This window comes from Hemicordylus capensis, chromosome 2 (assembly GCF_027244095.1).
Source record: "Hemicordylus capensis ecotype Gifberg chromosome 2, rHemCap1.1.pri, whole genome shotgun sequence".
Lineage (NCBI taxonomy): Eukaryota > Metazoa > Chordata > Lepidosauria > Squamata > Cordylidae > Hemicordylus > Hemicordylus capensis.
In genome coordinates, this window is record NC_069658.1 from 251,656,669 (window position 1) to 251,679,968 (window position 23,300).

A 23,300-nucleotide genomic window follows, 5' to 3' on the forward strand; every position below is an offset into this window, starting at 1 on the left:
AAGCAGGTTAGCTGGGGGGGCTCACGCCTGTGTGTGTTTGTTCCCCCCCTCCATGCTGCTTCACCCAGCACCTTCCTTAGTCAGAGAGGTGCTCCTTCCTTAGCCCTGTGTGTGTTTGACCCCCCTGCCCTTGTGCAGCAAAATGTGTCTTCCTCGCCCTGAAGTTTTGACTGCACAGTGATTTCCTTGGGAGCTGAGGGGAAGGTGGTAAGAACCTGGGGGGCCCAATCCCAAGCAACTCTTGGGGCAGCCATCCATGCAAGGAAGGGAGTGGCAGCAACAGGTAGGCTCCCCACCCTGAGCCACCGCACCGGGATGATAAGGCAAGGTTTCCTGTTTCTGTGCTGCCAACACACAGCAGAGAAAGCTGAGCTCACAACTCTTTCCTGCTCTCTCTGCTGTTGTCCCAAACAGAATAAATCCTTTCTTCATTCCTCTAGCTAGAGATCTCTAATCCAGAGCTTTTTCTTGGAAAGTCACATTCCCATATTGCAAACCATGCATTGGAGAACCTGATTTCCTCTTCCTTAAATCTCAGACACGCGGCATGAGTGCAAGATAATCAGCTGGCTGCTTGGTTGGTGTTCTCCCCCCTGCCCCTTGCCTGCCTAATGCGCTGAGTGGATTCCAGATTGTATTGTTCTTATTGTAGAAATGTCAGTGCTAGCGAACATGCAGTTTAGCAACTTGGCACTGGCTTAGCTTCAGATTTCATGATTGGTTGTCAATGGTGTGCACTAATACTGTGTAAAATATTTTCAAAGAGAAGTTGTGACAGGTGCATTTATTCAGGAGCGTGAGAAAGCCTTCAGTTCAAACGATATAAAGTCAGCATTGAGAGGGTTTTTTTTTAAGGTTAGATAATCTTGTGATACTTAAGCTTTTATGTAACTTTTCTGTGTTGTTAGATTTACATAGCTTTTAAGTGGAACAGCTTTGTCTCTTTAACGCATTGGATGCAAAGTATTTCAGAAAGCTTGTGGAATTTAGCTTGGTGTATGTTCTGGGTATTGAGTCTCTGTCTGCAAAACATATATTTACATAGTAATGATTTGCAGGCTAGAGTCTAATTTGGAAAGCTATTATCTGAAGTGAATCAGCAGGTGAAGCAGTAGCCAGTAGCAGTAAAGCAGCTACTGTTTGAGATAGTGTATTTTGATATAAAAAACATTAAGAATAGAAGGGAGGAGACTGGAAGGAGGAATTGGTTCTTGCTGCTGTTTAAATTTTTCTGCTTGAAAAATGCTGCTTCATTGTGACTCACTTAATATTAAAATGCTTTCCCAAAACTACAGCTTTACAAGATTAGTATTTCTATAAAATAAATGAAAACAAATGCTTCAAATAGAAACATTAAATATATGTCTGTTTCAGATGATTTGTTTGGAGTAGAGCTACTCAAGACTGAGTGCAATGCCAAATGAATATTATCAGCATAATATATTTCTGATAGTCTGACGTATGGAAAAAAATTGCTTAGTTGGTTTCAAGCGCTTAGAAGCCTGTGAAAGAATTCTCGGAGACTGGTACTGCATTTCTGCTATCAGTGTTCAGAGGCAGCATGAGTGCAACACGCATGCACAGTTCTTGGCCCTTCCCAGCTTTTGGTGAACTAAAAGTCTCTTTCTCCCTTTTTAAAAAGGATTGTATACTTCAGTGGTCCCTCTGATACGCAACAACTGGAAGGGCATCCACCGTTCCTAACATGTAAAACAAGGACTGTAGGGGTTCAAATGGGCTTAGAAGCCTATCTGTTTCTTTGCCCTTGATTTGGAAAGCCCTTCAACTAGAGCAGCGGTTCCCAACCTGTGGCACTCCAGATGTTGCTGAACTACAACTCCCATCATCCCCAGCTACATTTTTTGTGGCTGGGATGATGGGAGTTGTAGTTCAGCAATGTCTGGAGTGCCACAGGTTGGGATCCCCTGAACTATGGTGAAGTTATCTGGAAGATGGGTGTCAGATTGGATGGGGGGGGGTGCAATTTCAGTGTTTGCCCTAGGTGCTATTTTCCCTAGATACACCTCTGATGGTGAGTCTACGGATAGTGAGGTAAGCCTGTAATGCCTTTACATATAGTAGTAGTGAAAAGCTACCTTAAGTGGTGCAGCAGGGAAAATGCTTGAATAACAAGCAGAAGGTTGCCGGTTTGAATCCCCGCTGGTACTATATCGGGCAGCAGCGATACAGGAAGAAGGCTGAAAGGCATCATCTCATACAGCACGGGAGGAGGCAATGGTAAACCCCTCCTGTATTCTACCAAAGAAAACCACAGGGCTCTGTGGGTTCCAGGAGTCGAAATCGACTTGACGGCACACTTTCCCTTAGTACTTTGCAACTGCTGTCTACTCAGCATGAAGTCAGAGAGTCTGTGAGAAGCTGTGCAAGTGAGTGAGATGCCATTAGAATGTTGTGTGAATACTTTGAAATGCCTGCACTTTATTGTGGCTTGGAAAGGCCCTAGACTCCAAGGGTATTCTCTTTTTGATGTTGCTGGAGCCAGTACTCACATGAGTCATAAAGCAGCAGCATCCTCTGCTTGGCTGGTCTTTGTTGTCATTAATCCACTCCTATACTCCTGAGCTAATTTCAAAATAGAAAGGGGGGGGGCACTAAAGAACTAAGGCTGTTCCGGACAAGGGTTTGATCAGACTATCATGCCAGCTGACACAGGGTTGCAGAGTCCATCTTTGTGTCTCCCGTCTTCCACAAGGCAGCCAAACCACAGGCTCTGCTGGGGTTATCATCCAGACCAGCAGGATCAATTTTTTTAAAAAAGTTGTCCAAGATCACCTTTTTACAGCTCTAAAGAAGCCTCTAAAGGCCATAAACACCAAAACTAACACACAAAATCACCATCATCATTATTATATTATTTTATTATTATTATTTTATTATTATTAATTATTATTTATTCAATTTCTATATTGCCCTTCCAAAAATGGCTCAGGGTGGTTTACACAGAGAAATAAATAACCCTGTCCCCAAAGGGCTCACAATCTAAAAAGAAACATCAGATCGATACCAGCAACAGTCATTGGAGGTACTGTGCTGGGGGTGGACTTCTGTCCACCATTCTTTTCCTGTCCTCTGCCCTGAAACTGTGCAAACACAGCTTTCTTAACTGCCACCTTCTGAGCTGTATGTGTTTTTGTTTTAAATCCATCTCTTGCTGCTGATGAAGGTGTAAGCTGCAGAGGCGTATCTAGGGAAAATAGTGCCTAGGGCAAGCACTGAAATTGCGCCCCCTGTCCAAACATCTGACACCTATCTGATTCTCTGTACATAGTGCCAAACTGAATATGTGTACAGTGACTTATATTAATTTTTTAAAAATACCTGTAGCCCCTTTGGGGGGCTTCCTAAAGGCTGTGTGGGGGGGGATCTGCAAAGGTTTCCCCTCCCCTCTCTGGCCTCTAGGGCCTTGCAGGGAACATTTCAGCATGTGCGGTGGCCATTTAATATATATATATATATATATATATATATATATATATATATATAATGGCCACTGAAAACAAAATGTCGACTGCGCATGCTCAAATGGCCTCTGCGAGGCCTGGCATGGCCTAGGGCCTCACAGAGGCCATTTGAGCATGCGTGGTGGCCATTTTGTTTTCAGCAGCCATTTTAATTTTTTTTTAATTTTAGAAAAATGGTGCCCCCCTTCAAGTGGCGCCCGGGGCACGTGCCCTGCCTGCCCTACCCCTAGATACGCCCCTGGTAAGCTGAAATGTTCAAGGAGTGTGTGTGTGTGTGTGTGTGTGAGAGGGACACACACACACACACACACACAGAGTTTGTCCTTTCAGGATCCAGAGCACCCTCCGCACCCCCGCAAGCCTGTTGTTCAGCTGCTTCTCAACTTCATTCCACATCTGCACAACACAACACAGACTTTGTTGGGGGAAGGGGCAAAGTAATGCTGCATTCATACAGTAATGCTGCCATTCTAAAGATAACTGGATGTGAGCTCATGGGAAATTGCTCTATTTCTAGAGGTCCTTTCTGTGTATGTTGATGATAAAGAAAGGACCTTTGAGAATATACAATGTGTTTCCCTACAAGTTTTCACATGAGTCCAGTACTGGGAAGGCATTACTTGACATGGGGGTGGGGGTCACTTGCCTCGCTGGTGCCACCTTTGAGGGACAGAAAATAATGTGTGATCTGAGAATTGGTTAGCAAACTCCTTCCTTGCTTCTTTAAAATGTGCAGTGAATTTGTACAATACTTTTCAATATAATGTTCAAAGCTCAAGGATTATATATCAAGCAGAATCAGTTTTATTGTTTCAAAACAAAGTTGTTTTGTTCTTTCAATACAAAAACCAAAATTCAAATAGCACCAGAGCAATAAAATCTACAGTCAGCAAGGGAATACCTGTCTGAAGATGAAAAATAACCAGTGAGGAGACCATACAGACCTTCATGGGCAGGGCGTTCCACAGACTCAATGGCATTAGTTCTTGGGGATGCATTACGCATATTGGCTGATGTGACAGGCAGCAGAATGCTGACCCACCAGGGCTGTTGTGCACCAGAAAATGAGCCCTAGCCGGGTTGTGCAATAGGGCAGCTACAGAACTTAAAACAGTGTGTGGAAATTTGTGCTGTGGAACCCATGGTTTCCAATACTGAGAGCTTTTGAACTGGAGAATGTCAGAATACTGGTGACCACAGACACCCAACACCTTACACATTTCCCCATGAAATCATGTAAGAATGTAGCAAATGGTTATGGCTCTCAATCTAGCCTACTTCATAGGCTGCTGTGAAAATAAAAATGGGATATTCCTATTGGCAATCCCCTGAGCTCCTTGCAAAAAAACCCATTGTACATACAGGTGAAACTCGGAAAATTAGAATATCGTGCAAAAGTCCATTAATTTCAGTAATGCAAATTAAAAGGTGAAACTGATATATGAGACAGACGCATTACATGCAAAGCGAGATAAGTCAAGCCTTAATTTGTTATAATTGTGTTGATCATGGCGTACAGCTCATGAAAACCCCAAATCCACAATCCCAGAATATTAGAATATTACATGGAACCAAGAAGACAAGGATTGTAGAATAGAACAATATCGGACCTCTGAAAAGTATAAGCATGCATATGTATTCAGTACTTGGTTTGGGCCCCTTTTGCAGCAATTACTGCCTCAATGCGGCGTGGCATGGATGTTATCAGCCTGTGGCACTGATTAGGTATTATGGAAGACCAGGATGCTTCATTAGCGGCCTTCAGCTCTTCTGCATTGTTTGGTCTCATGTCTCTCACCCTTCTCTTGGCAATGCCCCATAGATTCTCTATAGGGTCAGGTCAGGCAAGTTTGCTGGCCAGTCAAGCACAGTACACTGTATACTTTTAGTACACTGTATACTGTAGACAAGCTGCTTTTCTCCCCACCTCTCAGCTGATCGGCGGGTGGGCGGGGCTTCCAGGGAGGCCTCCGTGTAGGCCTCAGTGAAGCCTGAATTCGAGTAGACTGGCAAGCCCCAGGAAGAAGGCTGGCAGTCAGAGTGGCCACTACAGCTCTCTGCAGCAGACCCTCTTCCCAGGCTAGACAGCTCAGCCTTTGCCAGGTAGAATATGAATTCCTTTTTGTGGTTACACTCCCCCCACCCCCTATATAGGGATCTGCTTGCCATAGGGCTTTGATGGGGGGGCGGGACTGAGAAGTCTCTGAATATTTAATTTAAAACTGATTGGAAAATTTGCTGGCTTAAAAAAACCCCTCTAAAAAGTCCTATAAGTGGCTTGTTTCATGGCAGGAAATTACAAAAACTTCTGGAACAAATTTATTTATGTATTCATTCATTCATTCATAAATACACTTATGTTCAAGTTGTTTTGCAACCCAGGTCTGAGTGAGAACTGAGACATGAGTGAGAACTGTGACGCATGTGTTGTGCTTTTATATTTTTTCCCCTTAGGGTAAATCTGGCCAACATGTGAATGCAGGACCTCCATTCCAGAGGAGATGTGTGTTATAGGGCTTTAAAAGCCTCTTGTGAAAAACCTCCTGGAATCAAACTTTACTGAATTGGTTCAGAATTCTGAGAAAACAAACAGAGGCTCACCCTGCATGGTTGAAAGTCTCCTTTGCTAATCTGCAGCAAGGGGCCCATTTTAATAATTAGTGTTTCTAGTGTCTTCTCATTTGCTCAATTTTGTACATCTGTTTTTTGTATGTTTTGAATGAAGACAGAAATGTGAGAATAAAAGTCCCCTGCTAACTGGGCAAAGAGGCACCTTTTTCTCTTTGTAAACTGCCCTGAGCCATTTTTGGAAGGGCGGTATAGAAATTGAATTATTATTATTAAAAAATTTCTCGGCGGGGGGGCCCATTTAAGAATCTTGTCTCAGGGCCTATTCCAACCTAGTTACGCCCCTGGTCCCCTCCCCTCTGCATCCAGCCCTGAAATATAATCATTTCCCCGCCACTCATTGCTCAGAGGAGTGGCAACGTCCAGTGAGTAATCCTGGGGCTCTAGCGCCGATTGGGTCGGCGCGGGGTCGCACAGAAAGGCAAGTGGAAATCCGGCTCCTGGCATTGTCATGTCGGAAGGCGCGATGGCTGCCCGCAGTCCTAGCAAAAAGCTGAAGAGCGAAGCTACTTGCTCCCTTTGCCTGCACTTCTTTACCGAGCCAGTGCTTCTCAGTTGTGGTGGGCACAATTTTTGCTGACGCTGCGTTTCCGTATGGTGGAAATCTTCGCCTAGAGCGGTTGTCTGCCCTCAGTGCAGGGGGAGAGTTCAGCGGAGGGACCTGGCGCCAAACAGGCAGCTGGCCAACTTCATGGAGATCGCCAGAGAGCTGAAGGTGCAAGAGGAGGAAAGAGGAGGGGGTGGCGTTTCTGCGAGGGGCACCAGGAGCCCCTGAAGCTCTTCTGCAAGGAGGACGAAGCCCCCATCTGCCTGGTATGCGGCAGATCCAAGGAGCGCCGAGCTCACGACGTGGTTCCTGTGGAGGAGGCTGCCCTGGAGTACAAGGTAGAAACTCCCCCTTTCACGGGTTGAGGTTGAGGAATAACCGCTGTATATTTTGATGGTGGCAGGGCAGCACTGATGGGGAAATTGCCTGCTGGGGTGGAGAAGGGAAAAGGTGCCACTCTCAACCCCTGGCCTCAGCAGGAGAGCTGGGAGAAACCCTTTCAGGCAGGGGTGGGCCAACTTGGTCCTCCAGCTGACGTTGATGAAGCTGAGGAAGATGGGAGGTGTTACTGATCGACAACAGTTGGAGGGCCAAATTTGTCCACTCCTTACTTGAAGGCACCCAGAGAGGGGAGGCTTACAGCCCTGAGCAGAGGTGAACCTAGGTAATTTGGGAGCCTGGACCTAAAGGCCTTTGGAGGCTCCTCCATTGCAAGTTAAGCATCATCCTGATCCCCCTATACACACACATTGTGTGACACACAGTATTTTTAACACACAGTTTCTTGAGGGCACAAACAGCAACTGAATTCACAAGAATGTAAGGATATAAAACAGGTATATTTATGCAAATATGCATTAGCAGAAACATTTCAACTGACAGCGGCATAGCGGCCACACCTCCCTGGACAGACCAAAGAGGATTTGGGGGGTGCCCAGGGGGTGTGGAGGCCCTGGACCTCAGGCCAGAAATCCAGGGGTAAGAGTACTTCTGGCCCTGAGGTTGGGAAAAGTGGTTGAGATCTCGCCAAAAGCAATTCACCTTGTGTATGGGCATGGAAACTACAACTGGATTTTGTAACCTCATCAGTCAGTGTATTCTGAATAATATTTATAAGGGTGTAAATGTGTGTACTCCTTTCTGTAACAAAGTGGGCGGCTTGCAAAAATTAAAACATGACCCTGTTCTATATCACACTGGGGAACAACCTCAAGAGGATAAATTCAAGCCCCTCATTCCCCAATGTCTTGTAGAAGGCGAGGCAGCAAGCAATAGCTTTGTCTGTTTCGCTCTCTCTCACTGACAGGTTCAATATCAGAAACCAAGCTGGGTTTGTTTTCTTTTCAGGGATGGGTCAGTAGCAGCCTGGAGAATGTGAGGAAGGAGAAAGAGAAAGCTCTGCAGTCTAAAGCAGAAAGAGAAAGCCTAGCCTTGCTTGTAAGTGTCACTATTGGTGGGAAATGAATGGTAAACATTGTCTGAAAACGTTATATAATATAATACAACATTATGTTATATAATGTGATAAGCAACCTCGGCTCTCCAGCTGTTGTTGAGCTACAACTCATGGAAGCTACAATTCACAGCTACAATTGGATGATGGGAGCTGTAGTTCAACAAAATGCCTGCCTGGAGGCAGTGATGGGCTGGATGAGAGGTAACAAGCTGAGGCTGAATCCAGATATGGCAGAGGTACTTATTGTGCAAGGTCAGAACATGGAAGATGGTTTTGATCTGCCTGTTCTGCATGGGGTCACACTTCCCCAGAAGGAACAGGTACGAAGTCTGGGGGTGCTTCTGGACATAAACCTCTCCCTGATGTCCCAGGTTGAGGCAGTGACCAGAGGTGCCTTTTATCAGCTTCGGCTGATATGCCAGCTGTGTCAGTTTCTTGCGATAAATTCATTCATTCATTCAATTTTTATACTGCCCTTCCAGAAGGGCTCAGGGTGGTTTACTTTAAAATGACCTTGGAACAGTAGTACATCTTCTGGTCACCTCCAGACTGGATTACTGCAATGCACTCTATGTGAGGCTGCCTTTGTACGTAGTCTGGAAACTGCAGTTGGTCCAGAATGTGGCAGCTAGGTTGGTTTCTAGGTTATCTTGGAGAGACCATATCATTCATCTTAAAGGATCTACACTGGTTGCCGATAAGTTTCCGGGCAAAATACACGACCTTAGTTATTTACTTGGCCCTAAATAGCTTGGTCCCTGGGTATTTAAGAGAACGTCTTCTTCGCTATGAACCACAATGCCCAATGGGGAGAGGTTTTTCTGCAGTTGCTATTCAGGGACCGGCCTTCTCCGTTGCTGCCCTGAGGCTTTGGAACACACTTCCTGCTGAAATAAGAGCCTCCCCATCTCTTACAACTTTTAAAAGGGCAGTCAAGATGCATTTGTTCACCCTGGCTTTTAATTATATACTGTTTTAATTGTGTTTTTAATAATTTTAATGTTTTAAATTTTAATTGTTATAATGTTTTAATCTTTTTATCTGATTGTTTTTATTGTTTTGTTGTAAACCACCTAGAGACTTGCGTTTTGGGTGGTATACAAATGTGTTAAATAAATAATTTAAAAGACAACAACTGGGGAGGCCAGATTGCCTACCTTTATTATATAACATCAATTTATGTCTGTATGTTCACTCCATGTATCATTCCTGAAAGTAGCAAACTGGCTTACATTAAGATTCATCAACACATTATTTGGCGAAACACAAATACAATAATGTTAAAGGTACAAGGCAGCCCTGCTTCTCTGAATGTTCATTATTTATAGCAGCCCACTTACTAGGGAATAAGTGCAGTTGAACTCAATGGACTGTGTGGCATACAGATCACTTGCTTTGTCCATGATTCCCAATGGAAGTCATGTGCAATGTGGAATTGCACAAGAGGTCAGTAGTTCTGGCCCTGCCCTAGTGCATAGCACCTTTGCTTCATCGGTTGGAGCCCCAAAATGGTGCAGGTGGCTCTGCACTGCCTATGTTACTCTGTGGGATGTATAAATCAGTAATTCTAAGTAAAGATACATAGAGTTGGGATGTCAGTAGTGTTCCCTGTAACAAGGATTCCCAGATGTTGTTGACTACAATTCCCATCTCCTGCTGCAGCGGCCTTTGCTTGGGGATGATGAGAGTTGTAGTCAACAACATCTGGGAATCCCTGTTAGGAAACACAGGTTGACAGTGCTCTCAGAAAGGCCAAAATTTTTTTCATTAAAAAATCAAATGAAGGAGTTTGCGATGTTAAAACCAGTAGTTAAAAAAAAAAAGGCTGGGGAGGGGATTTGCTCTGCCGTAGTTCAAGCATTTATTTACTCATGTGTTCTCCATGATAAACTATGACTCCCCATTGTATTCTTCGGAGATTGCAATCCAATGCATACTAATTTATTATTATTATTATTATTATTATACTTACTTTGAGATTCCATTGACTTCAGTGTGACTTACTGCTGAGTAAGCATGCATAGGTCAGGCTATAAAACATAATGAGTATTTGCTTAGCGGAGGCTCTTCTGTCAGCAGTATTGCAACCTTTGCATTCCTAGTGAGCCAGATAACCTTACCAAGCTGTGTTATCCTATCAAAACTTTGCTCTGTTCTTATAGAGTTTGAATAGCTATTTGACTAACCAAGAAGCCACACAGCATTAAATGTGTAAAATCTAAAGATGCATTGAAACCATCTCGCACATTTCTGGAGCGGATCCATCCAAGTCTGCAGAACAGAATTTAGATGGTATCTACTACAGACTATTGGGGCTCCTGCAATATTCCCTCTTACCTCTTTTGTGTGCCATCTAGTCTGATGATGATTTTAAAATCTGCAACACACTGGCTATTTCCCAGTCCTCTGGTATGGAGGCTGATTTTAGGGATTAGCTGCATCTTTCTGTTAGAAGACCTGCAGCTTGTCGCGTCTTGGTCTCTATGCACAACACGCTGCTTTCCATGTGCTTGTAGACAAAAACAAGAGCAGAGAAGGAGAAGACAGTGGCTGAGTTCAAAAAACTCCATCAGTTTCTGAAGACACAAGAGAAACTTTTGCTGGCCCAGATCGAAGAGCTGGAGAATCAACTTGAAAGAGAAAGAGCTGCACACATGGACGAACTCCCTGAGGAGCTCTCCTCTCTGGAAAGGACCATCCGGGAGATGGAGGAAGAGTGTCAGCCACCAGTGAGTGAACTGCAGCAAATAAGACAGCAGCAGAAATGGGCCAGCCTCCTCTCCAGGAGAAGGCTGGCTCGAGAGCTTTGTGTGCCTAGAAGCAAAGGGGCCTCATTGATGGTGCTGGTGGTTACCAGATCTGTTGTGTACAGGAGCATCTAAGAGGAATAGGACAGTGTGTTCACTTTAGAACCAAACCTGACATAACACAGGGGATCACTAGAACCAGGGGTCACTCCATGAAACTGATTGCCAGGAGGTCTAGGACCAAACAAACGGAAGTACTTTTTCACACAACGCGTGATCCACTTGTGGAACTCTCTGCCACAGGATGTGGTGACAGCCAACAACCTGGATGGCTTTTAGAGGGGTTTGGATGACTTCATGGAGGAGAGGTCTATCAATGGCTACTAGTCGGAGGGCTGAGGGCCACCTCCAGTCTCAAAGCCTCTGAGTACCAGTTGCAGGGGAGTAATGGCAGGAGAGAGGGCACGCCCTCAACTCCTGCCTGTGGCTTCCAGCGGCATCTGGTGGGCCACTGTGCGAAACAGGATGCTGGACTAGATGGGCCTTGGGCCTGATCCAGCAGGGCTGTTCTTATGTTCTTATGGATCTATGGCTATCTTCCAATTTCCTTTTCCTCTAAGAACGGTTATGAGGCCCCTTGATTTTGACCACAGCCATAGCATGGAGGGGAAGGGATTTAACTCTTTCCCTCCAGCAGCTTCTTTTAAGTGTAGAGGGGGAAAATGTAAACACAGTGTGAGTGTCTGCATGTCTTCTCCTTCTGCAGACATTGGCAATGGAGTGAGAGGGAGTTAGGCTAATCCCCTCTCTTAGGCTAATCCCATCAGGGAGTTAGGCTAATCCCCTCTCCCCCTGTCTTGTAGCCTTGATCCACATTTCCCCCACCCATCACTGCTTTTAGCATAAAAAGGTACGGCCGGGTTTCTGATCATGGATGTCCTGTCTTATATATATATATATATATATTTTCCCCCCTTGCAGCATGAAGGAAAATTATCTATTCCCAACTGGCATTTAGGCAGTTCAGAGACTCTTCCCTGCTCATTTTCTTTAATTTGGGTTCTTTTCCTGGAGAGCTCTGTGAAGGTCATAGTAATATAGCCTGCCTTACGCCATTAATGATCTGTGTGCTTTATGCCCTTGGCTGCTCACCTACCTCTTTTTAAGATGTGACACTGCTTCCTTTTATTTCAGACCTTTGGTCCCCTCTAACTTGTTCAAGATGAAACACTATGCATCCTGGCTTCATAGGGACATAGGAAGCTGCTATATGCTGAGTCAGACCATTGGTCCATCTAGCTCAGTATTGTCTGCACAAACTGGCAGCGGCTTCTCCAAGGTTGCAGGCAGGAATCTCTCTCAGCCCTATCTTGGAGATGCCAGGGAGGAAACTTGGGACCTTCTGCATTCCAGCATGCTGATGCTCTCCCCAGAGCAGCCCCATCCCCTGAGGGGAATATTTTACAGTTCATTCACATGCAAACCAGGGTGGACCCTGCTTAGCATAGGGGGCAATTCATGCTTGCTACCACAAGACCAGATCTCCTCCTTTTCTTCTGCTTTTCTTATTTGCACATTATGTTCATTGCATGAGCATGTACAGTTGTACATCTCCTATTTGCATTTGAGGAGGCCTGGACCCAAGAACCCTTTTTAAAAGAGTGCATGTAGCATTACCTATGCAAAAGCATGTAAGTGTGTGCAGACCCCTGTTGGCACCAAATCTGTCTGAGTTGTCTGAGTCAGAGGGAAGTGAGTTGAAGGACAAATACCAGCCCAGCAATTCAATCCACGACCCAGGGACTTCCCATTTGGCTTCCAACATAGCCTCTAATTCCAAACATATACAACTCGGCTGCTTTCTCTTGTACAGGTCTGAGTTGCAGGCAGGGCAGAGCTATAAGTGGGTGGATCGATTCAAAGAACCTGAGTCACTCAGCTCTTAAGAGGCACCACACTCACCCCTCCCTGTTTTCTTTGTTATCTCCCTCGCTTCTGATGTACTGTACTGTACAGAAAGTACTGTAACTCGGGGGTGGGGGATTTCAAGGCACATCAGGTAATCGGGGGGTGGGGGGGGTTACGTCCAACGTCCATTTCTACAATTTGTCCCATTGCTGTTTAGAAGAGATACTCTTGTCTTTTTGCACATAACCATACAAACTTTTCCAGAAGAGATTTACTGTCTCATCTGTGTGAACCTCTTGGTCGCGTCTTCCCTCCCTATTCCTATGCAGGAGCATTGCATAAATGACATACAGGTTTACTAACCTGATTACGAGAAGGGGAACGTTCCAATTCCCTAGTATGAGGGCACCCGTTCCGTCCCGTTTCCTTGAAGGTTTCTTTCTGGGACCTCGAAAAGAGGTTCTATCGCTCAAACCCGAGGTTAGTTCTTCCCAAGTCTGTTTTTCCAAATCAGGCCACTCTAACAGCTTGCTTACTCCCTGCCACACTCTTTTGGCTACCACACACTCTTTTAAGAAATGTGAGTGGGTTTCCCTGAATGTTTTGCCTAGCTTACTAGCTTTCTGTTTGCAAGCCAAGATAGGGCTGGGAGATACTCCTGCCTGGAGTCTTGGAGAAGTCGCTGCCAGTCTGTGTAGACAATACTGAGCTAGATGGGCCAATGGTCTGACTTGGTATATGGCAGCTTCTTATGTTCCTGCTCAGAATTATCTTATACATCTCAGCTGCTCACTGGAAGGCAACTGGGGGCCTTGAAGGGGAGGCTCTCGCAGATTGTAAGCAGAGAGACTGAGTGCCTGATTTCTACTGCAGAAAGCAAGGCAAGGCGAAGTGGTAGATGTGATGATAGGATGCGAGTCCCTGAAGCATCTTGGTGTGCATTGGGAAGGCCCTTGTGGATCTTTTCAGGGCAACCAGATACTAAGGCCACATGGAAGAGATTTAACTACACACTTTAAAAGAGGAATGTTTGTTTTGGGGCAGTATATTCACTGTCTGCTTCAGCTGCTAAATTTTCTTACGTAGACCTCTCAACATGACATTAAAATCGCTCTGCTTTCCCCAATGAGTTCATTATAACATAATGAAGTTCTTCACACTGTGGCAGGCACTGAATTCTCTCTTTCTCTCATTTTTCTCTAGGATGTTAAAAGCAACTTGCAGAGGTAAATTGGTCCCATCCTTTTCATGTTTCATGATACTGAGAAGGGTTCAGTCTAGTATGTGAAGGAGATGGCCCTTCAGACTCCTGGTGAAAGAAATGAGGGTGACACACCCTCTGTGAATCACAGGGATGCTGGCTTACATGATGCACAGTGCAGAAACAGTGGTTCTGCATAGGAACCTAGGAAGTCGCCTTATACTGAGTCAGACCACTGGTCCATCTAACTCAGTATTGTCTACACCAGGCTTCCCCAAAGTGTGGCCCTCCAGATGTTGCTGAACTACAACTCCCAGCATCCCTAGACACAATTTTATGTGGCTGGGTATGCTGGGAGTTGTAGTTCAGCAACATCTGGAGGGCCGCAGTTTGAGGAAGCCTGGTCTACACTGACTGGCAGTCGCTCTCCAAGGCTTTAGGCAGGAATCTTTTCCAGCTTTAACTGGAGATCCTGGGCACCTTCTGCATGCAAGCAGATACTCTGCCACTGAGTTATGGCCCCATCCACCATAACTAAAACTATAACTGTACTAAAAGCTAATTTAAGTAAAAGTTCTTCAAAAGTTCTTTGCTGGACAATTAACTAAAAGCTATGATCCCAAATGAATCCCAGTTTGTTTTTATATGCATACATACTGCCTTCCATTAAAAATAGCCTCAGGGTGGTTTACATCATCTTAGAACAAGACAATATAAAATTGAATTAAAAATGCAAAACCAACGAAAACATGTGAAATTCCACAAAACGCAACAACACACAGAGAAGGCTTTCCCTTTTGGAGCATGTGGTGGCATCCCAGCTGCAGAGGGTCTTGGATGATACAGATTATCTAGACCGGGTTTCTCAACCTTGGGTCCCCAGATGTTGTTGGACTTCAGCTCCCATAATCCCCAACCAAAGGCCATTGGGGCTGGGGATTATGGGAGCTGAAGTCCAATAACATCTGGAGACCCAAGGTTGAGAACCCCTGATCTAGACCCTTTTCGATCTGGCTTCTGCCCTGGATATGGGACTGAAATTGCTTTGGTTGCTGTAGTGGGTGATCTACACTGGGAGCTAGACAGGGGGAGTGCGTCCCTGTTGAATTTGCTGGACCTTTCAGCGAGGTTCAATACCATCAACCATGGTATCTTTCTGGACTGCCTCTCGAGTATAGGAATTGGAGGTACTGCTTTGAAGTGGCTTTGGTCCTTTCTCAAGGGGAAGGTCCAGAAGGTAGTGCTGGGGGACTTCTGCTTGGCTCCGTGGGATCCCACAGCGTTTGGTTTTGTCGCTCATGCTGTTAGAAATCTACATGAAATTGCTGTCTGAGGTCATCCAGGGACTTGGACTGAGTTGTCAGCAATATGCAGATGACACTCAGCTCTCTCTCTCCTTGTCACCTGATCCTAGGGAGGCAGTGGCTGTCCTGAATTGGAGTCTGGGGTCAGTGATGGATTGGATATGGGCTAATAAACTGAGATTGAATCTGGACAAGACAGAGGTAATGTTGGTCAGTAGGAGAGCCGATTGGAATGAGATTTTACTGGTTCTGGATGGGGTTGCACTCCCCTTGAAAGAGCAAGTGCGCATCTTGGGGGTATTGCTGGACCTGACTGCTTTTGGAAGCGCAGGTGGAGGCGGTGGCCAGGAGGGCCTTTGCATGGCTTCAGCTAGTGCGCCAGCTGTGTCCCTTTCTCATGAAGGCAGATCTGGCCACAATTACCCACGCCTTAGTCACATCACTGGATTACTGTAATACGCTCTATGTGGGGCTGCTCTTGAAGAATATTCGGAAACTGCAGTTGGTGCAGAATGCATGCTGCCAGGGTTCTCTCTGGAACTGTTCATTCAGAGCATATTTCTCCTATTCTGAAAGAGCTGCGCTGATTACCAATTTGTTTCCGGATCCAATTCAAGGTGCTGGTTTTGATCTTTAAAGCCCTTAAGGGTTTGGGCCCTGGATATCTGAGGAACCGCCTGCCCCCAAGGGTTGCTACCCTCTTGAGGTCATCTGGGGGGGGGCTTTGCTCTGGGTGCTGACCATGAGGGAGGGTCGGTTGTGCACGCGGGACAGGGCCTTCTCTGTTGCTGCCCCCAGACTCTGGAATGCTCTCTTGGTGACCATCCACTCCTCAGTCTCCATCACAGTTTTTAGAAAGCATGTTAAATCTTAGTTTTTTACCCAGGCTTTTATATGATTGTTTCTATTGCTGCTGCTTTGTATCTTTTTTGTTAATATAGTGCTTGTCTAGCTTAATATTTTAATTGTGTAATTTTTATAGTCTTGTTTTAACTTTTGTGTGAACCACCTTGAGATTGTTTTTAATGAAAGGCAGTGTAGAAATTTAACAATAAATAAATTTAACAATAACTAACTGGTTATCCTATTCCCATTATGGCAGAGAATTCAGTAACTAGACCCCGCAACTAAGAGGGCTCTGGAACTTATGGCCAAATCTTGTACTTCATACAGCAGGATCACTCTTAAAAGACTATTTTATTATCATGTGTCCTGGCTGATTCACAGCAGATAATGAGTAAGGACCTTTCAGATGTACATGCCAAAACAAAGAGACAAAAGATGGGATTTTGTACAAATAATCAGTTGAACACTTAACTTGGGAATAATTTACAGAGTCTGTGTCAGAGTCTGTGTTCTCAGAGTGGAGAACAATAAAGCACTTCTTTAATCAAAGCAGTTGAACAACAAGAAGGGTTGAACAGAGAGGGAGGGAGCTTTGGCTACTTATGCCGAGAGAAGGGAAGCAGTGTGGAAACTTAAGAGAGGAGAGAGAGGTGGATTGTGGGTCATGGAAATATACCTTCCCTTTAAATCTGCTTGGCTTGTTGGGCAGAAAACTTGCCCAAATGGGGTAAGTTTTATTTTATTTTAACTCAGTTATGCTGACTTGCCACGTTAGTCAGACCATGCTTGTCCTTATCGGGGTACATTCTAGAATTTATTTTATTTATGTATTTATTTAACATATTTTTAGACTGCCCAAAACTTACATCTCTGGGTAGTTTGCAACAAAACAAAATAAATGACAACAGAAAAGGCTAAAACACTAGGTAAAACAAAATAAATGACAGCAGAATAAGTTAAAACATTACAACAATTTAAAAATTTAAAACTATTAAAACAGTATTTAATATTATTTACTTATCTATGAAGTCCCAGATACTCCATTCCCTGTAAGTAGAGGTGGGGAAGTAATTAAATCCTGTTTAGCCAGGCCTGTGACGTGTCCTCATGCCAACAGAAACATTTTACAGTCAAGAGGGCTTTTGGCAATTCTGGCTGTTTATGGACTTCCATGTTGCCAGCTTTCCTACCTTGGCAAGAGTTTTTGGTCCAGCCATGGCCACTTAGCTTGGAGCATGTCCTTAATTCATTCTTAGGGCTGGGACTTCAAGAAATGCCAGATGCCTGGCTTTGGGGACTTAGGAGCTACAGGATGTGTTAGAGAGGAGAGCTGGTCTTGTGGTAGCAAGCGTGACATGTCCCTTTAGCTAAGCAGGGTCCACCCTGGTTGCATTTGAATGGGAGACTACATGTGAGCACTACATATTCCCTTTAGGGGATGGAGCTGCTCTGGGAAGAGCATCTAGGTTCCAGGCTGAGAGAGATCCCTACCTGCAACCTTGGAGAAGCCACAGCCAGTCTGTGTGTAGACAATACTGAGCTAGATTGACCAATGGTCTGACTCTGTATATGGCAACTTCCTGTGTTCCTAGAGTTTCCTTCCAAAATACCTCTGTTAATTTCTGTCCTTGCTTGTGACTCTTGCTTTTTTTTCTTTTCTGTTCAATTCTGGATGGTAGGTTAACAGGTTTTTTCTCTCTTAACCAGTTGTGAGAAGGAGCCATCTGAGAATCCATCGACCTTTTCTCCTGCCCTGAAGTGGAAGATGTGGGAATGCCTTGATATAAATCCCTTTCTGGAGGGCATCATGAAGCAGTTCAAAGGTAATGAAGAACAGCTGCGAGGGTCTTATACAGAAACTCGCATTTGTTCAGATATGCTTGTGAAAGGCTCTGGCACACTTGTAATGTTAGCAGGACCAGCAAACTGGTGGGCTTGAGTTGGCTGAGAAGACCATTTTAGTTCTTGGTGAAGGTAGTTCTGGTCAAAATTGGTTCCCAAAACTTAGCTCAGGATTGCATTCATAGTTTATCACTAGCTATTCAACTGTACGCATTGGAACTTCTAGAGCCCTGCATAAATTAACAGGGGGATACCAATTGAACAAATATCCAGATGGACATTTGTGTGTGTGTGGGAAACCGATTCTTCAGAGCATCCTCCCTTCCTGGAAGCACCGTCAGGGTCACTTTCAGCCATTCCTCTTTTCTTTGCTGATCTTGCTCCATGACCAACATGGGTATGTCAACACTGGCCATGAGAATAAATCCTCTGGCTTGAGAGTGTCAAAGCTGGGTCTGATGTACTGTGATGAATGACATATTGTACTGTTCAAACATATGTAGGCCTGGACAGAATCTGGAGCGAAGGTCCCTGGGTACCTTCCTGAAGGAGGCAAGGGCAGCAAACGATTGATTGATTGATTCAGTTTTTATACCGCCTTGCATCATACATCTCAAGGTGGTTTACAAAAGTTAAAATACAGTAAAATTCTGTAAAAGTTACATTTAAAACCATAAAACACCAAGAAACAATTAAAAAACACACACACACACACGAAAGCTGAGAAACCTGGAGCCTCTAGGAGGTAAAAGCCTGAGTAAACCTTTAGGTTTTTGTGGGTGTTTTTTTTAAAGCAGCCACAGTTGTCACAGAGCGAATGTTTATTGGGAGAGCATTCCAGAGTCTGGGAGCAACAACAGAGAAGGCCCTGTCCCATGCACACAACAATCTAGCTTCTCTCGATGTCTGCCCATGAGCAAAGGCCCCCCTTACGATCTTGTTGGGCAGGCAGAAACCCTTGGAAGCAGGTGGTCCTTTGGGTATCCAGGGCCCAAGCCAGCTTTAAAGGTAATAACCAGCACTGCGAATTGGATCCAGAAACAAACTGGCAACTAGTGCGGCTCTTTCAGTGTAGGAGTAATATTCTCTGAACGAACAGTTCCAGAGAGAACCCTAGCAGCATGCATTCTGCACCAACTGCAGCTTCTGAATATTCTTCAAGGGCAGCCCCACACAGAGCGCATTACAGTAATCCAGTGACATGACTAAGGTGTGGGTAATTCTGGCCAGATCTGCCTTCATGAGAAAGGGACACAGCTGGCGCAATAGCTGAAGCCAATAGGAAAAGATGGAGGTTCCTTGTTTGAATAGCCCCTTGGAACTGGGCAAAGAGGCATCTTTTAACATAGTCACTCTTTTATATTTATTCAGATAGAGCAGCTGTGTCTACCCACAGCACAGCATCCCTCTACTGGTTTTTGCTGGTATCTCCATTGTGCTCTTTTTTCCCTTTTTTAAAAAACTGTGAGCTCTTTTGGGATAGGGAAACATTTTCTCATTCTTTTTTCTTTGTAATCACCTCTGAGAACATTGCTTATTATTAAGAGTATTTCTGTACTGCTTTTCAATAAACTGTAAGCAAATCTGAGTTTCAAAGACGCCTCTCCTAAACTTGTTTCAGCATTTATTTGAGGCTTCAGTTAAAATAAGAAAACAATATATGCTATAATGATGTCAACATTTTTATTTTTGTGGCAATATTTGTTATAAGTGGGATGGTGTGATGCATAAATCTGCTGCCTTTGCTTCCCCAGATGCTCTGGAATCTGGACTTCAGCCGCAGAAAGATACATGTTGGAGACTGGTGGAGGACCAAATTCAAAGCAGGGAGGGAACATGTCTTAAAGCTTGTCTGCTTGCATTTTATTGGAGCTCTGGAACCACAAATGAGTCAGCTAGGGGAATGGGAAAGAAGAATGAGGAAGGCGTTCCATGCCAAAAACACCCTGGGTTTTTAACCTTATTCCTTAGAACTACACTTCTAGATCAGCCCAATGTCCATATCATCAGATGGTGGCCAGGCAGGTGTTTGTATGAAGTTCTCAGGCGGGGCAAGAAAGTTACAACCCAACCCTGTTGCTTATCACCAACATATTTGTATTAAGTCAGAGGCAGGCTTTTATGTTTCCATATCTAGATCTACCATAGTCGATGAACCAGGCCCACAAAGTTTGGCCATTGATACTATCTCTGGGGCAAATGTTCATAGTGATTTTTGGCAACATCTACCCCCCTAAAAATGGAAAAGAGGTGTTAGCCTTGTTGCATTTGCTGCTTTCTCTGTGTTATCACCGCTTCTTTATCTCTGTCCCCAAATGATTAGGGTAAAGTTCCAGTCATTTTTGCGCTGAGGAAAGAGTTAGGGTAACAATGAACAAATTATTATACTCTCTCCATGGAGTAATCTTTGGAGGACATTCCTGCCAATTTTCATTTCCATTTTTCTAACAACCTCAGTAAAATTTTATAGTAGTTTTTGTGTTCTTAAAATTTAAGAGCTTTTAAAACACCATTGCAAATTTGGCCACTGAAGGCCTAATGCTCAGAACAATAAAGGCATAACACCCTGAAATTTGAAAATATTGCAGTGCTACCACCTTTTTTACATCTCTAGTAGTGGGGACACCTGATTGTCAAAAACTGCAGTGAGCATTTCCCCTTTTATTTATTTATTTTATCATATTTTAGTCTATTTTATTGTGTTTAACTGACTTGGAAAAAACCCCAACTGTATCTGGAAGCCACTCTGGATGCAGATAAAAAGGTGCAGTATACTTTTAAATCAGGCTTGAGAAGATTCAAGGCTTCTAGGACCTTTTGCTTTATATTATTATTATGCTGTTTACACACAGTCTATCAGATGTTATTGACTGGATTTGGTACTTTAATTATCGGGCCCTTTCCAAGGGTCTAGGATAACCAAAGGAAAATTAAAGATAGCATCGTAGTATTCATGCTGTCCCGAGTATTATTATTATTATTATTATTATTATTATTATTATTATTATTATTATTATTTAATTATTGCCAGAATCCTTGGAAGCTATTAATACAAAAAGTTGGCTTTTAGAGGCAGAGCCAGTCACACAATGGCAGCTTGTAAAAAAAAAAAAGTGCATCTACAAATAAGGGATTTTAACATCAAACTCTCTCGAGTGGCCACCAGAACTGGATAAAAACCTGATTAAAGGCAAGTAACGAATGCTCATTTTACTGCCTAGGAACACTGAAGCTCAGAGATGTAACATGTTTCTTTTTAAAAGAAAAAGTCCCAGCATTCTTAATCAGTAGCCCCAACTCCAGCCTCAGAGGCATGATGCCTCTCAATACCAGTTGCAGGGGAGCAACAATAGGAGAGAAGGGCCATGCCCTCACCTCTTGCCTGTGGGCTTCCCAGAGGCATCTGGTGGGCCACTGTGTGAAACAGGATGCTGGACTAAATGGGCCTTTGTGCCTGATCCAGCTGGGCTGTTCTTATGTTCTAAAGATAAAGAAAACTGTGTCTTGGAGATATACAATTCCTCCAGGAACTACTTGGGCATAGAATTGCATATGAGCAATCCCATTCTTAGCCTGGCCAGTTCAGATTAACAGCCTGTTTGTTCTTACTCCAGTTACTGGAAATGATTGCAGCCTTACTATAGTTAAAACAAATCAGGTACAGTGAAGCTTATTATCCAGAACTGAATATGGCTGCTATTGCCATGCATCGCAAGGGTTGGCAGGTTTGGTTTTTTAAAAGCCAAACTTTGGGTTACGGCCCATTTGATCCACTAGTATACCCCTTAGGTTTTGGCAACCTGTTGAGAAATTTCTAGGACTTGTTTTCCAAGAGATCTGACACAATGACTGCATACTTGAGTTGGTGTCCAGACTCTGTTACCCATGAGTAGTCCCACTGAACTTAATGAGACAAGTTAGTCATGACCAACTTGTCCCATTCAATTCAGAAGGCCCACTAATGACTAATTTAGTTTGGTGGCCAGCCATTATTTGTGGATCTTTTCACCAGCACTAGGTACTTGTTCCTGCTCAGTTACAAAAACAAATCGGGCAGATGGGGGAGAAAGAGGCTGAGGACCTATGGCAGGGCTGCACAACTCCGATCCTCCAGCTGTTTTGGGACTACAGCTCCCATAATCCCCAGCCATGGTAGCCAATAATCGGGGATTGTGGGAGTTATAGTACAATATAAGCAGGGGGTCCGAAGTTGCGCAGCCCTCATCTTCAGCAAAGTGCCTTTTGCTGGGAAGCTGTAATCTTCTTCCTGTTTCCTGCTCTGAAAATTAAGCAGTGTACCATTCTGATCACATGCAGAGTGCCTTTCTGTGCAATTGCAGCTTCTCCCTTCCCCACACAATTAAAAAGGAGCTGCCTCCCCACCCTTATTAAAAAACTAAACCTGTACCAGTCTAAGGGGCACAGCAAGGGTGAAGTAGTGAAGATGTGCCCCCTTTCTCACTTTCCTGTGCATATAATATCACACACTCTCCACACTCCAGTCAGGAAGTAGCACCCAAACCTCCCAGTCATCACAGAGAGGAGAGCTAGTCTTGTGGTAGCAAGCATGACTTGTCTCCTTAACTAAGCAGGGTCCACCCTGGTTGCATATGAATGGGAGACTAGAAGTGTGAGCACTGTAAGATCTTCCCCTCAGGGGATGGAGCCGCTCTGGGAAGAGCAGAAGGTTCCAAGTTCCCTCCCTGGCAGCATCTGCAAGATAGGACTGAGAGAGATTCCGGCAATCCTGCCTGCAACCTTGGAGAAACCACTACCAGTCTGTGAAGATAATACTGAACTAGATAGAACAATGAACTGTGACTCAGTATATGGCAGCTTCCTATGTTCCCATTACTCAAGGATGTGCCGACATGCTGTCGTTCAGATGCATGCCATTGACATACTTCCTTTATTATTATTTATTATTATTTTTTTACATTTATATCCCGCTCTTCCTCCAAGGAGCCCAGAGTGGTGTACTACATTCTTGAGTTTCTCCTCACAACAACCCTGTGAAGTAGGTTAGGCTGAGAGAGAAGTGAATGGTCCAGAGTCACCCAGCTAGTATCATGGCTGAATGGGGATTTGAACTCAGGTCTCCCCGGTCCTAGTCCAGCACTCTAACCACTACACCATGTTGGCTCCATGCTTTAATCATGACTATGACAAATATTTATGTACCGCTTTTCAACAAAAGCGGGGGACTTAATCCCATGTGAGGAGTGTTCATTGAAATTGGCCCTCTACACATGTGCCAAAAAACCCCGTGTGTGGGGCCAGCAGAGGGCGTGTTCCTCTGAATTGACCCTCTGTGTAACCCATTTGAGAACCCTTTTTTG

The 23,300-nt window shown here is 44.3% G+C and overlaps 1 protein-coding gene across 1 annotated transcript; it reads left to right on the plus strand.

The window, feature by feature from the left end:
* The first annotated feature begins 4,708 nt into the window (after window positions 1–4,708).
* On the plus strand, window positions 4,709–20,913 carry LOC128343939 (E3 ubiquitin-protein ligase TRIM7-like). Its single transcript, XM_053293375.1, has 8 exons — window positions 4,709–4,718; window positions 5,509–5,585; window positions 6,726–6,995; window positions 8,005–8,094; window positions 10,630–10,842; window positions 13,972–13,994; window positions 17,827–17,942; window positions 19,716–20,913. Exons 1-8 carry the CDS (start codon window positions 4,709–4,711, stop codon window positions 20,063–20,065), a joined length of 1,149 nt encoding a protein of 382 aa, XP_053149350.1. The 3' UTR covers window positions 20,066–20,913.
* The last annotated feature ends 2,387 nt before the right edge of the window (window positions 20,914–23,300 follow it).

What these genes read in the sequence shown, in the direction of transcription:
- LOC128343939 (XM_053293375.1), top strand. An exon ending in GAGAAAGCCTAGCCTTGCTT is followed by an intron (nt 8,095 to 10,629) that starts GTAAGTGTCACT and finishes ATGTGCTTGTAG; the next exon opens with ACAAAAACAAGAGCAGAGAA. An exon ending in AGGAAGAGTGTCAGCCACCA is followed by an intron (nt 10,843 to 13,971) that starts GTGAGTGAACTG and finishes ATTTTTCTCTAG; the next exon opens with GATGTTAAAAGCAACTTGCA.